General features: G+C 43.4%; 1 protein-coding gene across 1 annotated transcript in view; it reads left to right on the forward strand.

Annotated features, from left to right (window-relative positions):
• The first annotated feature begins 798 nt into the window (after window positions 1-798).
• Window positions 799-26,673, forward strand: part of LOC114427240 (regulator of G-protein signaling 6-like) — a 28,923-nt gene continuing 3,048 nt past the window's right edge. The window contains exons 1-12 of the mRNA XM_028395144.1: window positions 799-1,169; window positions 3,018-3,113; window positions 21,068-21,167; window positions 21,873-21,923; window positions 22,013-22,119; window positions 23,341-23,392; window positions 23,844-23,908; window positions 24,663-24,739; window positions 25,373-25,454; window positions 25,784-25,858; window positions 26,205-26,306; window positions 26,452-26,624. Coding sequence (XP_028250945.1) covers window positions 3,030-3,113; window positions 21,068-21,167; window positions 21,873-21,923; window positions 22,013-22,119; window positions 23,341-23,392; window positions 23,844-23,908; window positions 24,663-24,739; window positions 25,373-25,454; window positions 25,784-25,858; window positions 26,205-26,306; window positions 26,452-26,624 — 968 coding nt within the window. The 5' untranslated portion in view covers window positions 799-1,169; window positions 3,018-3,029. The remainder of the gene's footprint in view (window positions 1,170-3,017; window positions 3,114-21,067; window positions 21,168-21,872; window positions 21,924-22,012; window positions 22,120-23,340; window positions 23,393-23,843; window positions 23,909-24,662; window positions 24,740-25,372; window positions 25,455-25,783; window positions 25,859-26,204; window positions 26,307-26,451; window positions 26,625-26,673) is intronic.

Below are 26,673 nucleotides of genomic sequence, written 5' to 3' on the forward strand. Positions count from 1 at the left end.
AGTATCTTTTCCTCGGGGGCTTTTGGGATCTCATTTATTGCGGGGAAAAAAAGGTTCATTCGTTCGAGTTGCCATTTAAGCTTGAATGATTCCCGAGTTTCCATGAAGAGAGAGAGAGAGAGTGTGGAAGGAGGAGAACATGCTAGGGTGGAATGGCTGGAGACATGAGTGCATGTTTGCCGAGTGCACAAATTGGAATTTGTGTGTAACATGGGAAAAGATATGAGCTCCAGAAATACAAATTTACAAAGTTGTGGGAATATGTGTAACTTAGGATGCAAGGCTGCTCAGGAAAACAAGCCTCTGATACACACAGGCTTTGAAAATGAAAAGCGTTATCTGTCAGGTAGCACGCTGAAAGAGTCTAGAATATGTATTTATAGCTGCTCTGTGTGTGCTCAGTAACAGTAACTTGTTTTTATATTAGCATTTCAATATCCGCTTAATGAAATGTTTCTTATTTTCAGCATCAGTGGGCGCTGCTGCAGTGTGCATCTCTCTGTCCTCCTTTCTGTGCTGTGCATCCACAGCTCTCTCTCTCTCTCTCTCTCTCTCTCTCTTGCTCTCTTATGCACACACACACACACACACTCCCTCTGCCTGTCTTTCTCCTCCCTCTTTCTTCCCCTGTATATTCTCTCTAATTCCTTCATCCCTCCTTCATCCCTAGTTTTTCAACTTACCCCTCTCTCTTGCACACCCTCTCTCCCCCTCCCTCTCTCTCTTTCCCTCTCTCTCTCTCTCTCTCTCTCTCTCTCTATCTCTCACACACACACTCACTCTTTAGCTCTCGCTCAGTCTCGAGCACATGCAGACAGAGGGAGAGAGGAGATGAACGAGGTGCACACATGTGAGGATCTTCTGAACTGCCGGGGCAAGGCAGGACTGGTGAAGAGAGAAGAAGAAAGGGAGGAGAACTAGAGGAATACTGCAGTGAACAGCCAGCTTCTTTCTCTTTATATTCCTCCCTCCCTCTCTCCCCTCTCTCTCTCTCTCTCTCTCTCTCTCTGTCTGTTGCTCTCGCTGCTTCACTGCTTTCATCCCCCCTTTTCTTCCTTATCCCTTCTCTCCCCCTCTGCCAATTATACCATGAACCTGCCTGCTGCGTGTTGCTAAGGGGGAGCCAGCCGGGGGAGCAGAGTGGACCAGGCGTTATTTTGTTTTCCAAGGTAATAAAATGCTTCAGCATTGGCAACTGTCAGGTGTCACAGATGTTGCGTTGCACTAGGCTGCTCGCCTGCTGAGACTGAGCCGGGCTTTGGGACTCACAATTACAATATGTTTTATGGGTGTATCTGGAGCAAGGCTTGCTTTGTGAATGCTGTGTGTGAACTCTTTTTGCCAGTTTGTTTCAGGCTTGTTTATTTTAACCCGTGCAGGAGGTTCTGCTCTGTGAATGTGTGTGTGTTCTTTTGTGTTTGTCTACTCATAAATTTGCCATGATTGGATGGTGTGCATGTGCAGAAACACAGATGTACTGTAGACGGGGCATGTTTATGTCAACATCTCCTTTCTGTCTCTTTCACTGTGACACAAGCTTTCAATGAACATCTTGGACATCTTGGACTTTGATTTGCATGCTTGAGCAGCTCATTTGGGAGGAAGTTGTCCTCTAGAATTACAGCTTCCTGTCCACAGGGGACCTTTTGGCACACTATTGTTTTCTGTAAGCAGGTGCTATGCAATCCATACTGCCTATGCCGATCTATATGGCACTTGAGGCGGACACAAAGATTAGCTGTCTAATGTGCTCATACTCTAAAAAGAGCACAGGCGTGTTAACCGATAGGGAGTGCTGCACTCTGCACTTCTGGTGGCAATAACAAACAGTGAGGCGAAAGTGGATGATTACTTATTCACTCATGCGCATCACGGTGCAATAGATTAAAGTGTTCAAACTATGGTGACAAAGACTCATTGCTGTTGTGCAAGCTGGTGACACGGTGGATTTGAAAAGCCTCACTTCAGACCCATTATGTGCAGTTGTTCAAACTTGTAGCATTTGCACGGCTACAATTACATAATTCAACTACTCCAAATCCCTCGCCAGCGGCCAGCCCCTGGCTAGAAGCAGTGTTACTAATACAGTTAATGTATGGGGGTATTTTAAGACAGCTGCTAGAAGAATGAGAAGCACACGGAAGTGGTAAAGGGTAGATGAGGCTAAGGGGGCTTGTTGGAGTCCAGTCGCCAGCGTAGGTTATGAAAATCCTTAGTTAAGCAGAGTTAATTCTCCTGAGAGGAAGTGTGTGTGTGTATGTGTGTGTGTGTGTGCCCAGAGCTGGTGATGGGGACTGTGTGGAGGTTGTAAATAAATCCCTTAACAGCAGCTCTCAAAGCATGTAGCCAGGAGGGGTTTAATGTGAGGAAAGTGCAGGAAGATCAGAGGTAACCATCACATGAATGCTGTTAATGGAGTCAACACTTTAGCATAAAATAAAAAACAAACACAGAGAGGCCTGGACTGTCCACACTTAAACTATCAGTACTATCGCCTCAGCCAGGGTTCATTCATTATGAACATCACTTCTGTGTGAAGAAAGATGACTCATCAACCTCGCAGCCACACTGATGATGTGTTGTAAGCACACATCTGCGCTGTATACATAATTACTGCTTTTCTCTGTGCTGACACACTGCACTGCAGGGTTTGTCAGGCTTTTATGTCAGATGGCGCGAGCATTCAGGTCTGAATTGCCTTTTAATCATGTGTGCAGTATGTGTATATTGCAGAAAAATCGAACAAATCTGCTGAGCTACAGGTAGGCGGCTCTCTGCTGTAAATCACTGCTATGTTCATGATTTGACTTTGTAGCTTAGTTAAAATTCATCCTCCGTCAGCTCACCTGGGCTTTGTTATCTGTCTCTGCTGTGACAAGCGTCTCCCTGTCCTCCTGTTTTGACAGCTGAATGTCAGGACGTTAGAGGAATTTTGGTTTTCAAGGGAAATAGAAATTCTGTCTGATGTTTATCTAATTGTTATTTCATCCTGTGTGACGCATTTGTTACTTTGACAGCACTTTAAGAAGATGGCGGAGGGTTCCAAAGACCAGGGAGGCACAGGCACCACTGATCCAGAGGAGGACTCCCCCAATATGATTGTCTACAGAAAGGCAAGGCTTGACTCAATGTGTGTGCATGTGTGTGTGTGATTGTGTGTGTGTGCTACAGTGTATGATGTGAGAAACAATTCTCTGAGAGGCAATGACCCATACACAGGCCCCTGACAGCGCACTGGTCCGTATCACTGTGTATCTACCACACACTGGTTTCACTGTCAGGTGTCAGAAAGCCTTGACTCTGTGTCTCCCAGTCCTTGCCTCCCTTCAGGACCCTCTTCTACTAACCTGGCAAACTTCAGCCTTCCAATGTTTTAATAAGTTCTCAATCCCTTCAGTGGAGGGTTTGAGCAGTGAGAGGTCCTTTCACTGTCAAGAGTAATTACCTATTCCCCATGGTGCCTCACTCTCAATAGCTGCTGTTTGATTGGAGCGGGTTAGCTGTATTGGAGGCTAATTACGTGGATGTTCGGCTGGGGAGAGGTGGTTAGTTCTTCAGGGCCGGGATTGGGAAGCGCTGATGAGGGGGTGGTTATTTCTCCCCAACTGACGAATAGCTTGTTATTTCTCTGCCAGCAGTGTGACAACCCACTCGAGGAGAGAGAGAGAGAGAGAGAGAGAGAGAGAGAGAGAAGCTTCTTTTGATCAGACTTTAACAACGGGATCCACTGGAGTCTTCTGCTGTAAAAAGTGAGCCATGAGCAGACCACAGTTGACAGATCCTGTCCCACTGTCCCAAATCTGTTCCTGCTTCTAATGACTATCCATTCATACAGCGAGGTAAACAGATTAGTGGAGGGATGGGTGAGACAGGATGTGAAATAATTGTTGACAGCAGCTGCATCAGTAGGTAAAATTTCCTTCTTGTTAACTATATGTGACAGTTTACAGCCTGGTGACAGCTTCTTGTAAATCTTTGTATAATAAATATGTGCAGCATGAAGCTCACCTGACAAAAAAAGAAAGAGAAAGAAAAGAAAAAATAAACTGTCAGGACCTCCTTTGTACTCACAGCCTTGATAAATCTCTCGTGCTGCTTCTGATTTTGGTGCTACTGGCATTGTGTGCTGCAAGGAGAGAGATTCACACATCAGCAGTTGGCAGGATAAGGGGTTGTGGAAGTGCATCGCAAGCAACAACTCACTTGCGTACTGTAAATACTTAACCTGTTAGGATAGCAGCAGCACTTTTAGCCTCCTTAAAGTGATCCAGGAATGATAATCAATAACCAGATCAGATAGTTTGCTGCAGAGTGGATTTTATGACAGGTGGCTGTCAAAAGGATTTGTGTGTGTGTGTCTGTGTAGCTGTGTTCTACACAGTGATAGATTTGTTGTTTATGCAGCATTGTGCACATCCTCTGTAAGAGGCTGTCACGCTGCAGCAGAGAACATACTGTAGTTGCATGTAACACTGGGTATCTTTGTGGATTTCACAGTGCAGCTTCATTACGTAATGCTACACATGCCTAGAGGCAAAAGCATTTAGGAGGCTAGTTTTTGCTTGTCAGGATGCCGCCTGAGGGAATATTCGTCATTTCATGTTTTAGTCATATGCAGTGACAACAGACAGATGATTCCGAGAGTGACAGGATTTTCCACCCCTCCTGCTTTGTAAATAGGATTTTTGATTTAAAGCTTTTGAGGAGTAGGGGCTGAGGATGCATCATAGCTGGAAAGTATTTTTTAAAGAAGGAGGAATAATAATATGAGCCAAAAATAAGATGTAGTATTTTCCTCACCTGACTTCATTTTATGTGTTACCTCAACTTAAGATGTCAAAAAGGGCCATATACGATAGAGGTGTCTTTGAGGGCTGAGCGCCCATCGCCTCTGGACTCAGTGGGTGGGCAGACCGGCACAGTGTGAAGGCGCTGCTTGCAGAGAGGCAGATGGTCACCAATATGGTCTCCCGCTTGGGAAAACGCTGGCAGCTTCATCCCAAAGGCTTGAGCCCCTGTCAGCTGGATGACATCAGGAGTAAAGCTTAGTCAAGAGACAAAAGTGAAATAATATAGAAGTGCCTTTACTTTCACAGCTGCAAAAAAAAAAAGGTGTTACGTTAACTGTGTAGGCAGTTAGACAAAAGTGAATGTGATGTATTTAGCCATTAGAGAGGCTGAGTGTTCAGGGATGGAGGAGGGTGTCTCTGTCCATGCAGTGTAGGTGCTGCAGTACTATCCTGCTCTGTCTCTCTCCTCCCACAAAAAAAACAAACAAAACAAAAAAAGGAAGTGAAGCAAAACAATCCAATAACTGCAGGACGTCTTATTGCCTCCAGAAGTTGCAGTGTGCGTACGGAGCAGGCATACTCACACACACCCTTCACGGTGGCTTAATGCGCACTTCCTGCTCCTGGTTGTGTTTTCCTATGCTCAGCGTGCTGAACAGGACTGGCATACAAAAAAAAAGGAACTACAAACACGACGAGAAGCACTGCTGTGCTAGGAAATGCAATTAAGCTGAGGAGAGAGGCCACTTTAGTGTTCTGATGGGGTAAAGCTCACAAACTATTAATAGCTAACATCACTCGCCCTAAGTGCATGTGTGTGGCTTCCCCTGTTTAACCTCGGTGGTGCGGGGATGAGGCTCTCCTGAGCTGTGGCTGCCTGGCTTTTGACAGCTAATTGCTGTAGAAGGACTAAAGAACCCAGCTTAATATCTGCTTCTTTTAATTCAGACCATTCAATGTTTGATTGGATAATCCCTGGCAGTCAATGTGCACCCGAGGGACATTTTTATTGCTTTATGTGCCGTACAATCCCACAAAACTTTAGTATTTCAGAAGGGGTGTGGGAGGCAGTGTGGATAAATATTAGTAATGAACTATGTCAGAGTGTACTACCTGGGGTCAGCTGCCTATGGGTGTGCGTGGGCATTAACACTCTATTAACAGACTCGGTTGACAGTTACTATGGTGCTATTTTCTAGCTCAGCACTCTCCAAGATTTTTTTTTTCTGCTGGTAATGGTATGCAATTATAGAGTGTAGTTAAAGGTCCAATTGTGAGATAAAACAGCGCCATCAAGAGTCAGTCTGCATGGTCCTTCTCCAGATGGAATTATCTGTTATCTGGTGTTTAAAGATGTTTTTTATTGATTGTATTTAAAAGTATTTTAGTTTCGCTATAGGGAAATGTCAGAATGTTTGGAAGAGGAATCAGAATCTGTGCTCTGCGTTCATTTCTCCCACTGGAACCAGGACTTGACCTCATCTCTTAAAGGGGCAGGGCTCAGGCCCATGTGACCAACTCTGGTATTAGCTGCTAGCATTGCCGCAGACAGTTTTTTTTTCTTGTTTCACCCTTTCTTTCAGTCTTTCTTTGGCTTCTTGCTAATTAATAATTAATGCCCATTTCTTGCATTCCATCTTAAGAAAAATATCTGGTCCTCTGAGATGTCATGGCCCCCTCTACTCATTTATTAATACCCAACACATTTTTATGGTCACTTGGTATTTTTAGGGTGAGGAAAAGACACAAAGCATGTAAAGAAACGTGTTTTAATGCCATAACAATACATGACACTGTTGTGGTACATGATAATGGGTGTTTGCCCTGGTAGCTCGGGGAGCTATGAGGTGACTAACTCAAGTTGTCACACCTTCAGACTAGATAGATGTTGTATCTAACGTACCCTGCGTGACGGTGGAGGAGGAAATTACTGTCACTGAACCTTAACCTCCTGCATCCATCAGTGGCAGTCAGCTGGTTGCCTTTAAGATGATTTAGAGACAGGACTCAAAGGGAGTTCCCTCCACTCCTACCATGCATGATATGGAAACATGTAAAAATTACAGCAAGCCAGTTGGTAATGTACTCTGAATGAGTAGCAGGAGAAGATGAAATTACTGTAAATGGCAACATCCCGCACCACTGATTTGCTAACCCCGGCAGGGCCTGACAGCTGGTCGGGATTGAACAGCCAAGAGGGTTGAAGCACTCTAGTTGTGCTGGTCAGAGGGAGACTCGGCTGCCTGTCTGTCTGCTGCCACCCATGAGTCACACACTCTTGTCTCTCTGAAGTGCCATTGGGGCCCACAGAGGGTATATCTCTCCTTTTTTAAGAATAACTTCCATCTAAGGTGTCTATGGGCCACTATTTGCTGTTCCTGTGTGCACTTAAGATAGCACGGTCCAGCTGAACTCTCTGGATATCACCTCTTTGTCCATAAGTACAAGTCTTTACTTTATCATGTATGACTGTTTTAACACCGTCCCCAGTTGCACCATGGGAGTCTTTATCTGAGGCGCTGGTATGGGCTGAACTGTAAGGGTCACACTGAAGCTTGTGTGCCTGCATGCTAAGTGCCAGTGTGGGTTGCTTTCCTAGTTGGGTCAATAAGATAAAACAACAGTAACAGCGCAAAGCTCTATCTCTTATATAACCAGCTCCTGTCTGTTTAATATGCCTGTCTCTTCTTTCCAGTAAAGCTTAAGGACCAACACATGGAAATCCTGAAAGTCCACTGAAAAACAAATCATAACTGGATAATAATTCGCAGTGTTTTGGCAGCCAGCGCGCTGTGTTGACAGGATTATTCACCTCATCCACAGAGAATCGCTGTGACTGACATAAAAGGCTTTTCTCCAATGAGGAAAGTCCTTCCTGTGCCAGTGCCTCTCCCGCTCTGCCTGTCTGTTTGCATATTGCTAACAATGTGCTCTTAAAAAAGAACATTTAATAATGCAGCCTGTCTTGCACTTCTTATTGGGAGCGGAGCGTCAAGCTGGGTATGCATGCGCGCATAGGGGGGATGTTAATAGGAAGTCTGATGGGGATGTGTGGGGGGTGGGGGGGTGGTGGGGATCGGCTGGCACCACTGTGTCCCACTTCTCAGTGGCATCCAAACCCCTCTGAGCCTCCCACTTAACACGCTGAAAAGCCTGCTTTCCACAATGGACGGAGCACGCCTTATACGTATTACTGTACTCTGAGTGAACTCAGCCTCCCTGCAGGACACTGAAGGAGCTCATAGCACTCTCACAGAGTGGATGATATGAAAATAGAGGAAATATGTATAAAATTACAGCGATAGATTTAGAGAGGATTTCCATTAGGTGTCTTCAGGGTGATGTATTATAGCATCAGTGAGGAAAGCGTTGCCTGGTGGATAAATTGTTTTTCAATGTTGCTGATAAAACACAAACTCTTGTGTCATCATGTTCGGTAAATTCTAATGGGTTATTGGAACCGCCTCTGACATTATTATGTTAAAAGCTGCTGGTTTCTTTCGCCTCCGGGGTGACACTCTGACATGTTTGACAGCAATGGCTTGCTGTGCAAACTGTAGGCCTGCAGTAGTGCTGACACACTGAATTAGTAAAAAAAACAGGAGGCAAAAGGGAACAAGCCATTACTGCCCCTCATTACTGTCACATTTTTCCAAAGAAATGCATTCACAGCAACTGAGATAATGTTTTACATACATAACTTATCATAAGGGCATAAATAGAAGAAGAAAGTGATTCAAAGTGAAGGCAAACATGAAAGAATATTACCTCTGAAGTTAAAAGCTCCATTCTGAGATGTCCTCTTAAGAAGGAAACAACCACCTGATCTCAAGCTGCATTCTTGCTCACATAGTAAAAAGTCATGAATTGAATTTTTGAAGGTTCCAACTCCTGAATGAATTTAGTTGTTACATTTTTTTCCATAAATTTACTTTGAAACAGTCGCCCCTCATCCAGCCCACATTCAACTGTAAATAAAGGGGCCATTAAACCTTCTCTAACCGGCCTCTTACTCAGTCACTTCAGCTTCTTTGTTGTCTGTGCTGCTTCTTGTTATATACCTAACCGCGTTGTTAATGTATAATTAATAGTGTTGCATCATTAAGCTTCAGAATATTTTTGTTTTCAAGGGTGAAGACGCATCAAGGCTGATGTGCACAGCTTATTAGAGAGGCTTTCCAATACAGTGCTGTCAGTAGTAAGTCTGCCTTTACTCGGTTCGGCTGATGAAAATTCAGTAGTTGACTGAGCAACACGACTGCTCGAGCAGATGGTTCATTTGACCTGGGAAATTACATCTTTAAAGCAACATTAAAATGCAATAAGACTTCCTCTCTTATAATTACTCAATAGGTTTTTGACCTGATGAATGGAACTGGCCCTACTGCTGCTATTTTCCTCTTTCCTTTCCACTCACAGTTTTATCTTCTGCAACTTTTACTCTGACTTGCTCTGGCCTCTGGAGATCTTGGCTGGAAATGCTCCTCACTTCCCCTTGTCCCATTTTCACTACAATTTTAATCAAAGAAAATGGAGTATTTTGAGTATTTTTTCATTTTTCTTTTTTGTAGCGGTGGTACACTTCATCCTCATGCTGGTAGACCAGCCAGTGAGACGAATGTCCTCAATATGCTGAACAGACTGATGAAATGCAGTTCTCTGATGAAATAAGGATGCATAGTACTTACAAGATGTCTTTGAATGCTTCATTTACCTCTTCTGCTCAGAAACTAACTGCACTTGCAGAATGACAAATAACAAAAGAATCTCCTCACGCACAACATTGAAGTGACTGTTAATTGTTTCCGACAAAGACAAAGAGAATAATACAGCAAAGTACAGCTTGCCTCACGACGAGAAGTGTGTAGGAAATACGTTGATCCACACTTTGAGCAACCTTACAAATGTACTGTAATTGCAGCACCATCTGCCAACACTTCCATTTGTATTGTTTACAGACACAGTTGATAGAGTGAAGTGAATTTCAGCTAAAATCAAAGGTCTGAGTCAGATGAGCGAGAGGCATGACAGGCGGGGGCAGAGTGTGGCCGTTGTATTCCTGAACCACAGGTAATGATGGAGTGTCTGTTTCTGGGGTGGTGTGACTGTCTGTAATTGTCTCTGGGTTGAGGATAAAGCAGGGATGAGTCACTCATGGTCCAAATGTTAATCACCTTGGCCGGCTAGTCTGACTAAACATGGCTCGGAGGAGAGGCCAGACCATTTGGTTGTGTTCCAGAACAGGGACCTGCAGCCCCCAAATCATATCTCCTGCTTTGGTTCATTTCACATCATTCTGGCTCAGTAGCTTTGCCTCTTCATGAAGCTGTCCACTGTCACTTCCCCAACATTTTTAAATTAATTGGACACATGACTGCAAACGTCCTTGTGTGTTTGTCCAGTGCAGTCACAGTCGGACTCATACGGGTCTAAACAACCCATTTGTCAAAACTTGACACTGATATCCTCTGCTGTGCTGGGGGGATTTCAAACTGAATTTGTGACATTAGGGAGGCTGCAGTCCTTGCCATCATGTGAGTTAGATAATCAGCTTCAGATTTTCTTCCTCTTCTTCTTCTTCCCTTTCAGATTGAAAATAATAGAGAGTCCTTGTGGGAGACCTTGCTGTGTGCCGACACCCATTTCCACTCCAATTGTTCTGTCAATAACTCATACAGCAGAGGCCAAATCCATAACAAAGCCGTGATTACTTTCATCAAACTGAGTGCGAGAAAAACCTTAGCAAGGGAAAATGCTGAACCTGGACCTTGCTCTTTTTGAGCTTACCTTGATGGAGGTTGAACCTTCTCTTCAACCACCATCAGTATGCGGTTGTTTTGCAATATTTTCACCATCTGCACATACAATATAAGAAGCCTAAGGTGAGTGAGAAAGAGAATGAGAATCATTATCGAACCCACCTTCCTTCACAACAAGCTTAGATGTGTCAGGCAACATGAGCTTAATTCAGTTAGACGCTTCAATACATCCAGGCTTTAAATTGGCACTGCTGCATTTGCTTTAGTTGGAAATTGGTCTTCATTAGCAGAAAAGAAAGTAGGGAGGCAGTGCCGAAGCTTTTAAGCTTGCAATAATCATCAGAATCGATCAGTCTGAGGCCAGAGACACAGAGGCGGTAATGACGCTGCAGTTGGGTGGTATGACCAGAGGAAGCTAACATGGTTATTCCCACGCTTCAGAGGCACAGCTGGCAGTAAGCAGCAAATGCACATTCAAAAGTGTGTGATTTGTTTTCCACAGAACAGACTGTTGGCTTGAATATTACAGTGAAAAGTTTATGAATGAAACAATGGTCAGTTGACCCCTGACAGCCGGGCCATAAGCACTATTCCTGCCTTTTCATTGGATAATTACATGCATGCTATTGTCTAACAGGATCTGTGTGACTTTACTGCACACATGCTGGAGACTCAAGATGCTAAATTTGAATAGAATTGTGTGTCTCAGTAACTCAAGGTCATCAATGTGCTGCACCTCAATATCAAACATCAGGAAACACTTTCTGTTGCATAGTTATACTTATACTTTTTTTAGGGTTATTGTGGCGTCCCTTTTATTATTATGCATCCCTCCCCTGGACCCCCTCACAAGGTGAGGCTAAGCAAATCACTCACAGCCCTTTACTAAATTATTGCCTGCTGTCAAACACAGAGAGCATACAGCTGGGGAAAACACACACAGAAAAAGGACACTTCACATCATTTTGAAATATGCTGAGAGGATATTAGATCACAAAGCATGGCTAGTCCCTTTCTAGGAAGCATATTCAATTATTCAAGGGGTGTGATGGTTAAGTTGCAAATTCTGACTTTGCAGACATTATAGATGGTTCATTTTTGGCTCCCCTGAGGTAAAAGTATAAAAGATTTATGAGCAAATGTGGTTGCTGCCTAGCAATGCATTAGCTATCAGTGAAGGTGGTCTGTTGACACTATAGATAATCAATCAGCAGTGAGTAAGGATTTGATGGCATAAAACACATCCACTATTGCTTGGCTATCTATTGATCGTATCATTGAATCTGCCTTTAAGACATTACAGCTCTGTAAAGCAGCTGTGATGGGATCATAGGAGCCTCCCTCAGCCACCCCAGGATTCATATGGCTTCATTAAAAGTCATTAGAGGTTTACAGTTGGACAAGTGGCATGTGAGGGAGAGGATGACAGTCTGACAAAGGCCAGCGCTGTGGACATCTCCTCTGCAGGTCCCTATTAGGAAGAGGAGTCATCTCCTCAGGGAGTGCAGCAGAGCATATTGTGTGGTGTGTGGCACTGTCTGCTGCCCCGTGGCACTCTGAGATGAGATTTTAGCTCCACATGTCACCCCAGCTGCCCGAATTTCATTACCTGTACCTGCAAGTTGGAAGAAACAAGGCTTTATTGCCAGCATTGCAAATGCATTGCCCAGAGAAAAGAGAGTTGTTTACTTTAACTCCTCAACAGAAATGAAAAAAAATATCTTGGTATTACACATAGAGCTGCTGCCTGACAGCAGGTTGGACTATCGAATCATCTGTGATATATCCCTCCACGCACCCCACCACGCCTTCTCTCTTTCATAACAGGCCTTTTCACTTAGTCCCTCTGTTGTCACAGTAACACTCTTTGCCCCTAAAAGCCTGTCAGTTCACACACTGGTGCTGAGAGCCAGTACAGGTAACAGGGACATCAGGTTTGCAGTAACAGCAGTGTGTGGGAGACAGTTGTACCTCGGTGGTGAAAAAGCAGGGGAGGGATGGAGCTTAATGATACACTGTGGAGCTGTAAAAATCCTCACCTATACCAGTCACCATGACAGAAAATCCATGCATCTTTAAAGGTCAAGGGCCTCCCTTACACACTGATTGCTTGCGAGTGCAGGAGGAGCAGAGCTGAGAATAATTTTCAAGTTGAGTTGAGGACTGAAACAAACTGTCCCCTGAACAGAGGGGATTCAGAGCAGATGGCGTTTTAGAAAAGGAGAAAGAAAAGGAACATTTCTTTAGATCAGATAAGCTGATTATGTTGAGAAGCACCATTTGGCTGCTATATTCTATACACATTATTGATTCAACTGTTTGCTAATGACAGGCTCAAAAGAAGCATCTGTGTGTCTTGTAATGGATGAAGCTGAGTGCAGATTAGAGAAGCCGAACAATTTGCAATACACTGTTGCTGGAGCACACATCCTACCCTATCTCTTTGCGGTTACATCAAGCCTATTATATATCTCACATGGACCTTTCAATATACACTCATTAGAGTGTGAAGAGGTATTTCTAGTGTTCGCCGTGTGTGGAGCTGCCAACTTCTATATAAAGTATAATCTGAAGCCAGAACACGCCTGGTGGCCTCTGGGTTCTTTCTCTCCTCTAGTAGTGAACGAGTTTGTCTCCTGTGTCTCAGACATCAAGAGCAGGCTTGTGGGGCCCGGCGAGGGATCGAGGCAAACCTGGGCTTGACAACACCTCCTCTCTCCTCCGTCTTCTGTAACCCAATTACCACCGTCCTCAAGGAATGGGAACGGCAGGAGTGACGTGTCGAGGGACGGTGCCAACATCAAAGATAGACAGATGGTCCTGAGGTTTTAGCACCTCAAACCAATTTCCTGCAGATATTATTACGAGATTAGGTGGCGCAGTGCTGCAAATGTGAAGTCAAGATGAAGATGTATTGATCAATATAATGGAAAAGAGGCGAACTGAAGTTAAGTTCTGCATCACCTCTCTCATATGGGCGTCAGCTGTGAGAAAAGTGTCTCCTGGCACCAGAAAGGCTGTGAACCTGGATTTAGGGTTAGGATTCATGTATTACTGGCGATGATGAGAGGGAGTGCAGGGCCGGGGTGGATAACTTTATCACTTGTAACCACCTACAGCTCAGTGTGACAGAGACAAACAAACTGGTGGTGGATCTGAGGAGCACGAAGGCTCCAGTGACCCCTACCAACCGTTGAAGGGGTGCAAGTACTTTGAGGTGTATTTTGACCACTAACTGGACTGGTGCAAGAACAGGGACACTGTCTACAGGACTCCTACTCCCACGCTGCACCACAGAGAGACACAGGAAATCATTCCTGCGTGTGTTTTGAAGACCAGCTCCTCTTTATTTCCAATGTCACATTTTAGTACAACAGTGACCTGCTGTGGAATATATTTTTGCTGTGATTGACAAACCAGAGACCTGCAGCGACAGATGGGAATACAAAGCTGATAAATGATGGAAGCCCTCTCTGGAAACAACTTTGAAACAGACACACAGGCACACAGCAGCAGATGCTTTCTGTGTGCTGCAGTCTCTCATTTCCATTATACCACATTCATATAGCCTTCTTTCCTAATTACAGACTCATGGCTATAAGCATACTGAACCTTATTAGAGTCCATACTGTTACAGAGCCGCTCAGGCACTCAGAATGCAGGTGGTGTGAGAGGTGTGTGCGTTGAAAGTCACATCACTGCATGTAAATTGCTGCTGAAAGCAAACGATCGCTGAGGTAAATCTTGCAAAGGAGTAAACTGCAGGTAATGTGATTCTGTCCCACTGGAGCGAATGACCTTTTGTGGCTAGTTGGTGTGTAGCTGTGGCTCATTTTTGACAAGTAATAAAAACAGAACACTTGTGTGAGCCTATAAAAGCAGCCAGTCGGATGTGTGGCCGCTGATGTCCTTCGTTTCAGACAGCGCCTCTTTTAAAAGTAGCCCCTGTATCTGTGCAGGGCACTTTGTTTTGGAGTGGACAATCTGCTCAGCAGAGCAGCAGACTCTCGTTTCCCCTGCACTCAAGCCCTTAGCAACCCATTGAGTATCTAACAACAGACATTTACAAGAGGGGATATGATCTTTTTCTGTCCTCCTTGAGCCTCATCAACTAAGGTGACTGTGGCGATGGCTAATGAGTCACTGTGGTCTGTGGGCAGGCATAAACACTTCTCAGTGCAGACCATCTTATGCATGGATTATGCTAGAATAACACCCAAATCTTTGATTTTATGTATATTTTGTGATAAATATGAGCATAATTCAGCTTCTTAATTACACTTTAAAAAACAGGGAGTCAGTAGGCATTGACAACAACATTATCCCTGCATCCAAAGAGCTCGGTTTGTAATTGTAATTCAGTCAGGCTGGCACGTTGCCCAATGCCGGAGCCAGACTTGACAAACTTTTAATTGCTTAGCTCCTTTTGTCACCAGCATTGCTATGGAGATAGAGAATCCGTGATGACGCACATCCCATGTAGGGAATCTCCACATTGTATCCCTGTAGGTTTAACATGAGGGATCCTCAAGTGGCCCAAACAAGTGATAGTCGTCCTCATCAACACTCTGTGTCCCAACATATAGGTCTGACTAGACCAGAGTGAAACATGGTGTCACAGTACTTTCAGACCATGCGTCAGTATGTTTCCTGTTTCCCAGAGGAACTTTGTAGGCAATCAAGCAGTGGCTAATTGGACTCCTTGTACAGTCCTGTACCTCTGGGCCTCTTTGCCATGACAAGGTTTCTGTAATGTTGTAGCTGCTTGAGCTGCAGAGGCTCCTGATGCCTGGTGTGTAATTAAATCACACAACAACTGACTGCTGCAATGTCAATAAAGACATATGGTTTTTACCAGGCTTAGGACTCCATTTCTTCCCACTTAACAATGAACTTAACCAACATTACACATGAAAGGTATTGGCAGAAAGGAAAATGGCTTAGCGCGTAAAAAGCATCTTTTTCACCTGCAGGACCTGATTGGAAAACAGTTGTTTATTGTGGAAAAGAAAAGGCCGTCCCCACAGGGCTTTCCTGTGGAGATGGCAATTTAGAGAAGAAATGGATCGTTGAATATGTCTCTTTCAGGACTTTGTTGATGCCTCAGTGAAATGCAATATTATTAGAAATAGCAGGTGATTTTGATGATGAGGAGAACTGCCAAGAGCTCTGACGCAACTGTTTATGCTTCTGCTTTTGTGGTCATATGCACATGCATGGGGTATGTGTCAGCATGTGATGGAGTTTATGCAAATGTGATTTATTCACACATCTCCAAGTTTCCGAACCTTCACACTTGGTTAGTTGTCAGGGCTTTTCCAGCCTGTGTGTTGCTCCTTGCACGGCTGTCAGTGACTCTCCCCGGAGTCACATCCAGCAGAGCTCACAGCTCCCTCATCATGACTTGGCATGCTAAGACAGTTGGATGGTGGGGAGGAGAGATGGAAACAAAAAAAAGGGAGGGGGGTCTTCTCTCTCCAGCAGGCTTTATTCTCACCTCATTCCCCAGGGTAGCACACACCAGCTGGAACTCACTTAATTATGCACCCAGTATGGTGCAGAGGTCAAAGTGGCACTCTGAAAAGTATTGTGTGACAGGGTGTGTACTTTGGAGAAGTTACTTTACAGTACAACAACTTATGGAGAGAATTTAAGTATTGGATATACAGCAGTTACAGATTACAAGGAGATTACAACGCGAAGGCTGCAGGCCAGATTACTATGCCAGTGGTGTCCTGCAAGCCCACAAGTGTCTAGAGAGGTAGGCAGTGTTTATGACAACACATTTGGTGTGAAAGCATTGTGAAGGCCACTCCACTGTGAAAGAATGGATCAGACAGTGCGACAACACCCGGCAGCAGCCGGCAATACAAACACAAGTACACAAAAAGAAAGTGTTCAATTTAGTTGTGCTGTGAGGCAAAGCATAAATTTAAAGTGTTTAAATCATTTTTTATATAAACTAGAGCAAATCAAGCCAGTTCATCAGGGTCCCAGCTAATTGACACAGCAAGTGGCTTCAGGACAATTTAGAAGGCAAAGCAAAAACAACTGGCATACTGTGAGGCAAAGCAGCAGCCTAAAAAACAACTAACCAAAAAAATAAAAACAGATGAAATGAATAAAAACAGATGGAAATATCCACACAATCACAAGCAATACCTCAGAGGTGACAGAGGAGATGGTGGCTCATGTGTCGAACAACTAATTAGTATTTATGAAACTATAATCACTTTCTTCATTTGGAGGAAATTACAATATTAATCATGATGTTTTTATAGTGTGGAGAAAGATAGGGTCTTACTGAATGAGTAAAGAAAGGTAGAAATAATGTGACCTCCATCCTGTCTGCTGTAGGACATAAATAAAACTAACCCCTTTGAAGATAAAAATCTTTATTCATGTCTGAATATGCAATATCTCCACTAAGGTCAGACAGTGAATAATCATTTACCATTTCCAAGATTTATTCATGTTTTTCCATAGTGTGTCCTTGTGAGGTATTGATTACTGTAATACGTTTGCAAATCTCCCTGGCACTGCAGATGTATTTTGAATAAATTCATAACATTCAAGGCTACATATAGTGAAGAAGAAGAGCGAGAGAAGCTTTTTCTTTAGTCAAAAAAGGAACACACACCTTACAGGAATGTTTTAATCATATATGTAATACTTATGTTAAGCATACGTTTAACAGAACGTGGAGCTCGTGACACGACATACTTACACAGCCTCATCGAGTTTCTCTCTTTTACTTGTCACCTGGACCTCTGTCATTTCCTCACGGCCCCAAACGTCTTTCAACAATGACACATGTGTCTGAGTCCACTGATGACTACTGAATCATTAATGGCACCATTACTGCCTGATCCATCTTTTAACAGCAGCGGTCTCATTTCTAAAGACTGGGCCAGTTTTTAATAGCTTCGTCTCTGGCCATTTTTGGAAAAATGGGCACATGGATTCAATTAGTAGGAAGTGAACGTTTCCTGAGTTCAACATGTCACATTTATTTTACTGCTGCTCTCAATCTGTTATAATGGGCTGTGTCTTTTTTGTTTTTGTATTTTTAAGCCAGTTGTCCATACTTGTTGTCATACTTTACCTCTGCCTGCTCGCTCACATTCTCCCGACACCTTCGGCCTCCTTCAGGTGTCACACTTGAGAGCTTGTGCTGCCCTATGATAAGCAGGGCTGTGTGTTTTGTCTGCGCGTTGTGTCCTGGTACAGATTTGCACACACGTGTGCCGCAAATGCAAACACGCAATTCGGTGGCAAGATACACAAGACAGTGTTCTCCTGATAATCATTTATAGAGCTTGGTGGCGAGGGGCAAAGTGCTGTTATCACATGCAAGCAGCAATGTTCAGCTCTCAAAAACCCTCCACACCAAGCTGCAACACCATTAGCCTGTACATGCAGGAGATACCATGTGCACTTTCTGTGGCTGCGCCAAGTGCTTCTTGTCTGCTGTCATCCTATAGGGAGATAATGAGCTCCTCTTTCTGTTTTGCAATGCTTGGTCCAAGGTCCATTATTACATTAGAACAAAAGGACTTAATCCTTGCATGTTGTTGTGTCTTAGGGGATTTGAGGAGTCCTTCAGAGTTGGATGCAACACTGCTGATTTCAAAGCTTTTTTTCCCTGTTGTTTTGCGTGGAAGGTTTGTCATCACACTGTTTCATAGTGGCTAATCTGTTGTGCCCCTGATTGTGCTCATGTAAAAGTGTTCGGGCCCTAATGTAGGCAAAAGCAGGCTTGAAATACAGAGGCTGTGTTAACAACACAGAAGGTAGATGCAGCCCTCTCTCTCTCTCTCTCTCTCTCTCTCTCCTGTGAGAGATTTATCAACAGAGTTGAAGCAGTAATTCTCCATACTGGATGTTCAATAATTCATGCCAAGACACTCTCTCAAGCTTATGGTGAGAGATTGGTAATTGTCTTGCCACGCAATTGTCTTGCTCGCTCCCATCTTCCTGCTCTGCATTATTAAATCCATATATATCTGCATGTTTTGTTGTAGATTTATGGGGTGTGTTTATGAATCATCCATTTGAAGCTTTGCCAAGGAGGATGATTACCTGATTATAATGGTTTGAGTACATTTGCTGCAACCTGCTGTACTCTGTGTTTGTCTTGCTCTCCTTACCCTACAATCCTAAATTGACATTTTTGTAGATAAGTTAATAAAAGGTGCACAACGCTACAAAATATGTATAAAAAACTGGTAAAATACACATTAGATTAGCAGAGTCCACTATAATAAAGGCCCAATAAAAAACGAATGGTTAAGGGTTGAGCTAAAGGCTAATTTCAGCATAGCACTGACACACAGATCAATTTGTATTGAATACCTGTGTCTCACTGCATTCTCAGAGGAAGAAGCATAAACATAAACAGTTACAGAGTCTTTAGCAGATAACTATATCCAGAGTTTTAGAGCCTGTCTGCCTTCCATAGTGGATTGACTTCAGCCACAGATATGCTATGTTAAATGATGAATGAACAGCGGAGAAAGCAGGAAAGAGAGAAGAGGGGGAAAAGTATGCTGGAACGGCACGAACTGGAGCACAGCATGATGCTGCGTGCCTGCGACTATGAGCCTACTTTGGATGAAAGAAGACAGAAAAGGCAATTCACAGTGTGATGAGCCCTGGAACTGAAACCTCAAAATATACCTGATCAATCAGCTTTGTCATAGTGTAGCAGTGTGTTTGTTTCTGTACATATAGGCTACATGTGATTGTATGTGCGTGCAAGCCTCTGCGTGTTCTTACTTACAGTACTAGACAGATGCTTAGGGAGCCATAAAGAATTTAAGGGGCAGCACGACAGCCTGAGTGGCTGCTGTATGTGGTCTGTTGTAACAATAACACAGATCATTTGTGCAAACTCTGTTTTTTTTTATATATAAAGACTGATTTCTAGTGAGGCAACACAGAGCGCTCAATACATACTCTGACCTGACTACTGAGGCTCATAAATGTTGCATTTATTGACTTGCCCAAACATAGATTTTATTTAAGTCTATGGATTTCTTCATATTTATGTGTCTTTAAACATGTGTGTCCTCCAGTGGCTGGATGTTTACAGGTTGTGTTTGAACCAGGGTCTAATTTTAGGCAGCTGATGTGTGATGTGTTTGGGTCTTTGGCTGAGGTGTGATGTTTCTCGCCTCTGGGAATAGCTGTGACAGCCTTTTTCAATTGGCCTTCTGACCAGAGTCCTTGTTACCGCTAAAGAAAACATGGTCAGCTGTATTACCATGCAAATATGTGCATGTAAGCGATTCAGTTGTCCTCACATCTATAACCATTCTGTCTCAGTTTTATGGGGGAAAACATCCCAATTATTACTTTATATCACTAACAAAAAAGTTAAGGGGGTAATAATATTCCGAGAATAATCTCAGAATTCTATTATCTATTATTATATTGAAAAATAAAAAATTATAATATATAATATATTCTCTGACATTATAAACTCACAGATTTACCTGCATTAGTTATCCTGCTTTTTCTGTCAAGAAATCACGTCGCGTTGTAAAGACGTCATCACCATTGATGGCTGCTTTGACCCACTGCCAGTTGACCCACTGGCTGGGCAGATACGTTACACACCGCATACAGACAGTGATACCTGCTAATGGACCACGTAACCCAGCCTGGCTGCTTTCTGTCCGGTCTGCTGCAGCTCTTGGTGAACAAATACTATCACTTCATCCAAACTGTTATGAGTTTTCCTCCTAAACAAACCCAGTTTCGTGCAGTGTCCGGCTGCTGAGGATGACGTCATGACGCTAAACCCAGCTGAAAAGTATAACTTGATAAACTCTTCCACGGCTATCATGCTAGCGAGCAACGTCTCTACATAGTTTTATTTCAGGCGAAATTCCTTCTTTAATCTAAAACATTCTGACGTTAATGTCGGAATAATACCCCCTTCTCTTCCTGGTCAGTATTTTTTTATATAATGGCCCTAACAGGCTAAGCTAGTTTTCACACCGTTTAAGGTTCTGCATATAAAATGTTACCATTTTTCTTGTTAGTAGTTTCCTGTTTTACTGATAAAACCACTTAACTACCTGATGAAATGTTAACAACAAGCTGATTATCAGCTTCTTTTTTTCATTTCATTGAGCATTTTACATTAATGTTTAAATGTGGGTTGACGCTTTGATTACTGTTTAACTTAATGCTAATATTGTAGCACTTTCACACTTGTTTTGCTGCTTGGTTGCTTCATGACTGCTGAATATGTAAACCAGCTTCATAATGTTATAATGATTTTTTACAGCAGGTCATTTCAGGCCAAGTGCTGCTTCAGCTTATAATATTCCTTCATTAAAGTTTTAATAATCCAAAGATAAGTTGTTAAAAATTGGGTTTTATGTCACTCCTATCACTGTAGTTCATTTTTATTTTAAAACGCTGCTGTCTGAGTATAACTTTTTAATGGCTGATGCTTGAAATATGATCTCTGACTGAATGACCTCTGTCTGTCTGGTCTCCCCACAGATTGAAGACATTGTTACGAGAATACAAGATGAGAAAGCAGGAGGTGTAGCGATCCGGACAGTCAAAAGCTTCCTCTCCAAAATCCCCAGTGTAGTATCAGGTTAGTGTTAAAGTTACATGACTGCATGTGATTCCACATTTACATATGCTACAGTTCCTTGTGTGTTCATCTTACCTGATGTGGCGATAATTGTGTGTGTTTTGTTGTCTTACCCTGTAAAGGGACTCACGAGTCAGAATCAGTAAAGCAAGTATGACCTTTTGGGCTCATTTAAATTGCTGCTACTGTGGTTAGAGGCGGAGGATGTCTTTGCCGATAAGAGCTCGGCCATTGAGGAAACAGCCTGTGGTGTGATGCTGCCCTTGTCACTGCTGCAGCTCTGCATTCCTTCTCCTTTCTCTCTCTCTCTCTGTGTACTCCTTTATATTTGTGCTTGTGAATGATGTGAGTCACCACTGTTGGACGAGGGGGTTGCTCCCTCTCTCCCCGAGGCTGTTTCTGAGTCACTGCTTCACATGGCTCCCCGAGGCCCGACGGCTTCACGACCTCTCTTGGCAGCCTCTGCCAAACACAAACACGGGGCCAAAATATTGTGCTGTCCAGGAGCAGCAGGGAGAGGAAGGACTGCAAACCTGTTAACATTGTGTTATATTTATACTACGCTTTGACAGCTTTGACCCACAGCTTTGAACAGAGACGACTCACAAAGACTTCTTCAGAGCTTATTTGTGTTTGTGTTTTGCAAGCCTTTGTCAAAGGTAGAGCAGATTTGCCACTTCTAACCAATGTCCTCTGGAATAACAGGAGCCGACATTGTTCAGTGGCTGATGAAAAACCTCTCCGTCGAGGATCCAGGTAATCCTGCTGAGAAATCAGTCAATACATGTACACACAACAGAGCAGGAAGGCATTTTCAAATGTGTGCCTTCTCTTTGTGTTATCAGCTGAAGCCATCCACCTAGGGAGTCTGATCGCTGCCCATGGCTACATATTCCCCATCTCTGACCATGTCCTGACGCTTAAAGATGATGGAACCCTATATCGCTTTCAGGTACAAACTGTTGGACTGTCCTTCAAACGGTGGCCTGTGAATATACATAGTGTATCAGAGGGGTGTGTTTATTGCGTGATGCTAATGAGAGCAATCCCTCATAAGCCTATTACTCATCCCACCAAGGTCGATACTGTAGATCCCTGCTGGACGCTGCACTTTGGTTTGCAGAACAGGACCTGCAGGTCAGCCGTTCACCCAGTCAGAGGGGTGTTTTTGCTCCTTTTCGCTTTTTGCTCCATCTTATTGAGCATTCATTTTGACAGGTCTCCCTGATGGTTACAGGCTCCACGATGACTCATTACTGTGACTGGGCCATTAGCATGTCAATCCAGGCCATCCACTTACAGTAGGCGAGCTTCGGTATACGCGATGCTCTAAGCTGGCTCTGCACTTTTCACTGTCACCAGCACACCCCTGCTCCTCCTCCTCAGTCTACCTCTGAATGCATTTATCTCTACCTCTATTGCTCCAGATTAAACGCCATTATTGTGCCTGTGCACGGAGGGCAGCGTGTGTCACACTTGCTCATTCAGCGGAGGCTAAAAATATTCCCTCTGATGTTCTAGTGATGCAACAGGCCCACGTCATCAGAACCTCTAAAAAGAGTCCAGAGTGCATTTGAAATGGGCTGCAGCAGTGAAGAGGAGACATTAAAAAGTGTTTATCTAAAAATAGATCCTATATAGTAGAAGACACAGATGTTCTCTGCTGTTTTGTGCTCACACTGGTGACGTAGATCGACGTGAGTCTGAAATGACAATGTTGAATATTAACTTCCCTCATCATCAAACAAACACATATATCAGTGTCAGTCCTTTGGTCTCTCACTAATTACCTTTGTGAGAAATTGTGAAAATGAAATATGTGTTGGATAAGTTCTAATTCTGCTCTGTTATTAAGAATACATGATAGATGTGAGTGATCCATTATTAATGTACTTGGGAATGAACTATGAATGTGTAATATCAGTTGCAATAGACAATTAAATATGGATAGAGAGAGTATAGTTCCCCAGATAGTTATGTGAGGCACATGGATGTCTTAAGAACATCAAAAAAAAGAGTCCTCTTTTGACTTTTCATGGAGCCTAGAGGGAGCATGAGCAATGGGAGATTCCACTCATTTTGGAGAGTGTTCTTGTTTATCCAGATGACAGCACAGAATAAGATACACGAGTAAATAAACAAAATCTGTTCCTTTCCCTTCTTCTTTTTTTAGTCTCCGTACTTCTGGCCTTCAAACTGTTGGGAACCCGAGAACACAGACTATGGTGAGTCACACACTTGTCTGTCAATTTTTAGCGAGATGTCCCTAATGCCTTCAGCTGCCTGTCTGTGCTGAAACACAGCACACACTGTCGATCAGTTGTTGACACTTATACGGTATTGATCCACAGGGCCGGTCCCTGTAATGCATCTGGCCCCAAGGATCCCCCACTGGAGAGAATCCTGTGGGATAAGATTAGCCTAACAAAATAAAGGGACAGTCACTGATTTGACGGCATTTCCGGGCTATCTACATGGCATTTACTCATGGCTTGTTATTTCAAAAGACAACACATCGCCTGCCTGCTCCAGTTAGACATTCATTAGTGCTGGTTCACACAGCTGAGACCTCAGCAAAAAGCAGAGCCATTCATTGGAAACAGTTACAGAGCAAACAACCGGTCTGAAGTCTGTTGCCCAATTCATGTCTTATGATTTCTCTCTTTCCCCCTCCAGCCATTTACCTGTGCAAGCGCACCATGCAGAATAAAGCCAGGCTTGAGCTTGCTGACTATGAGGCTGTAAGTAAATTTTGTTTTGTCATAGTATAATATTTCCATTGCCTTCATTTACCTGAACTCCATTCATGAGAGCAATTATGCAGTATAGTTAGAGGTAAACGGCTTTGGTGGAGTACAGTGCTGCCATATACTGGCCTTAAAATGTAAACAATAAATATATATATATATATATATATATATATATATATATATATATATATATATCTAGCTAGTATCTGCAGATCAATACAGCCTCAAGAGGGCAACAGCTGCTGTGCTGATCTCTTGCTGTTACACAATACCAATCCATTGCACTTTAATATTCAAAATTACTCTGCAACTGTTGTCCAGCAGACTTCCTTTCTCGCCTATTCAGGTCGCTTTACACCTGCGGGCTTCATTGCTCTCACTGTTAACATGCCTGCTAGTTAGTTTTTTCCTCCCTTTGTAATGAGGTCACATACTGTATCTTTGACAGATGCTTGTTTGGCTGCTATTAGGATACAGTATTTATATTTTGAAGCTCAGATAGGTGCATCATGCAGTTTTAAAGTTCTTTTTAATATCAAGGTAAATGTAGCGTACAGCATTCAGTTGCAGTGTGCTCATGAATTCCTGCCATGAGATGTAAAGTCTGTGAGAAAAGGTTTGACATTCCTTGGATACAATGATTTAATAAATAATGAGATGCAACCACTAGCTTAGGCTTAGAATACCACACCAGACTTTCACTGGTTTGTCTCCTCTAACACCTCACCTGATTGGCTCCTTGCAGGAGAACCTTGCTCGGCTCCAGAGGGCTTTCGCCAGGAAGTGGGAGTTTATTTTCATGCAAGCTGAGGCTCAAGTAAAGTGAGTTCAAAGCACCATGATAAAGTGATTAAATCAGGTTCATGCATTCATTCTTGGGCTATGCTAACATTTGGCTGCTTGTATGCATGCATGTATGTATGCTTCAGTGTGCAGTGTCAGCTGGGCTCTGGGCTACAGCTTCTCTCATTAACAATGCTGTTTTTATGATCTTCTGTTTCCCCATACAATAACCATACACACGTAACTTCTAATTTCTTTGTAAACCTGCCATCTGGTGGCTGGCATGTGTAAGCACAGCACCTTGTTGTTCAGTTATCAGTAATCTTGTGTTAAAAAAAAAATCTAAATTGAAGTGATCATCATTCAGTGGGTGTGGTAGTGTCAGGGAGATATAAAGGCATAAAGGCAATAAGCCTTTCTCATATCTGGGGAACAACGATGCTAGGCAAGGGCCTATCTGTAAATGTCAGTTATGTAAGAGTTTGACCCCACCAGCGGCAACACCAGGCATCGCTTAGCAAAGTGAGCAGACAGGTCAAGACCCACACTGCTCAGCTTTTTTGCTCTGTAGTCTGGCCTGTCTGTAGGTTTTGGCTCTGTGTGTGTGTGTGTGTGGCAGTGACAGAGTTGTGTTTATGCTATTTTGGTGTGGTCTGTTTCCACTGCTCTCAGGATTGATAGGAAAAAGGACAAGGCAGAAAGGAAGATCCTTGACAGCCAGGAGAGGGCATTCTGGGACGTCCATCGGCCAGTGGTGAGTAATGGTCAAAGTAAGGAAAAGGGGGCCCAGATGCTGCAACAGTAAAACTGAAAATGAACACAGCTGAAAGCCAGAAAAAAAGCTTTGTTATACAGGTCGTCAATTTTAGCATTTAAAGCCTGCAAACAGCAGAATTAGCACCGCACTGTTCAGCCGAGAGCCCTGTTTTGTCGCTGGTAGCAGAATCAGATTTGGTGCCAGTGACTTTGCATACGAGCCCTTTGTGAGCATGGCATTACAGCCTCATATTGTATGAGGCACAAACAATACATGCTGGAGAAACAGTGTTATCTGACCCAGAAACACTGCTCTGTCTCTCACAGCCCGGCTGTGTAAACACCACAGAGATGGACATCCGCAAGTGCCGAAGAGAGAAGAACCCACACCGGGTAAAAAAGGTGGGGAGAGGAGACAAAACTTGGGTGCACATTAGCTCCATATAATGTAATATATTACACAATATAAGGTTAATATAAGGTGTTTTTTTACATTTTTACATTTATATTTTTTTTTATCATTGTGAGTATACAAACAAATGTAAATATATTACTTAAAAAGAATGATCAGCCTTTGAAGCTGTGCACTTTGTGAGAAAGTTTTCAAAATCCCTGTTGCCCTGACACAATGCTAAGCCCTGATCCCACAATAATTAAAGGACATATATCAACCTAAATGTCTGCAAAACACTGTGGCATCACAACAAAACAGTGCCCCACAAGCCTCTCCCCTTCTTGCCATCCGCAGTCGGTCTATGGGGTACCAGATGACGGCCAGAGCCAGCCGAGTCCTGTCCACATCAGCTCCCAGCCGGCCAGGAAGCCCACCAAAGAGGATGTTCAGAAAGAAGTAGGTCTCTGTGTGATGGTATTTTCCATGGGTCATTACTACCAGTGACGCCTCACTCATCCATCATAAAGACAATCACAGACATAGATTGATGAGCCGCTTCCTTATTTAGCCTCCTCATTTCTCTCTCTCCCCTCTCCCTCAGATTACCTTCTTGAATATCCAGCTGGACAGACACTGCATGAAGGTTTCCAAAGTGGCAGACAGTCTCATGAGCTACACAGAACAGTTCATGGAGTACGACCCCTTCGTCTCGGCCATAGAGCCCTCCAACCCCTGGATCAATGACGACACTAACTTCTGGGACTTGGAGGCGAGGTGAGGCTTGAGGGGCCTTACTGGGATGTGGTCTGAAAGTTCACCAGAG

Source organism: Parambassis ranga, chromosome 22 (assembly GCF_900634625.1).
Source record: "Parambassis ranga chromosome 22, fParRan2.1, whole genome shotgun sequence".
Taxonomy (NCBI): Eukaryota; Metazoa; Chordata; class Actinopteri; family Ambassidae; genus Parambassis; species Parambassis ranga.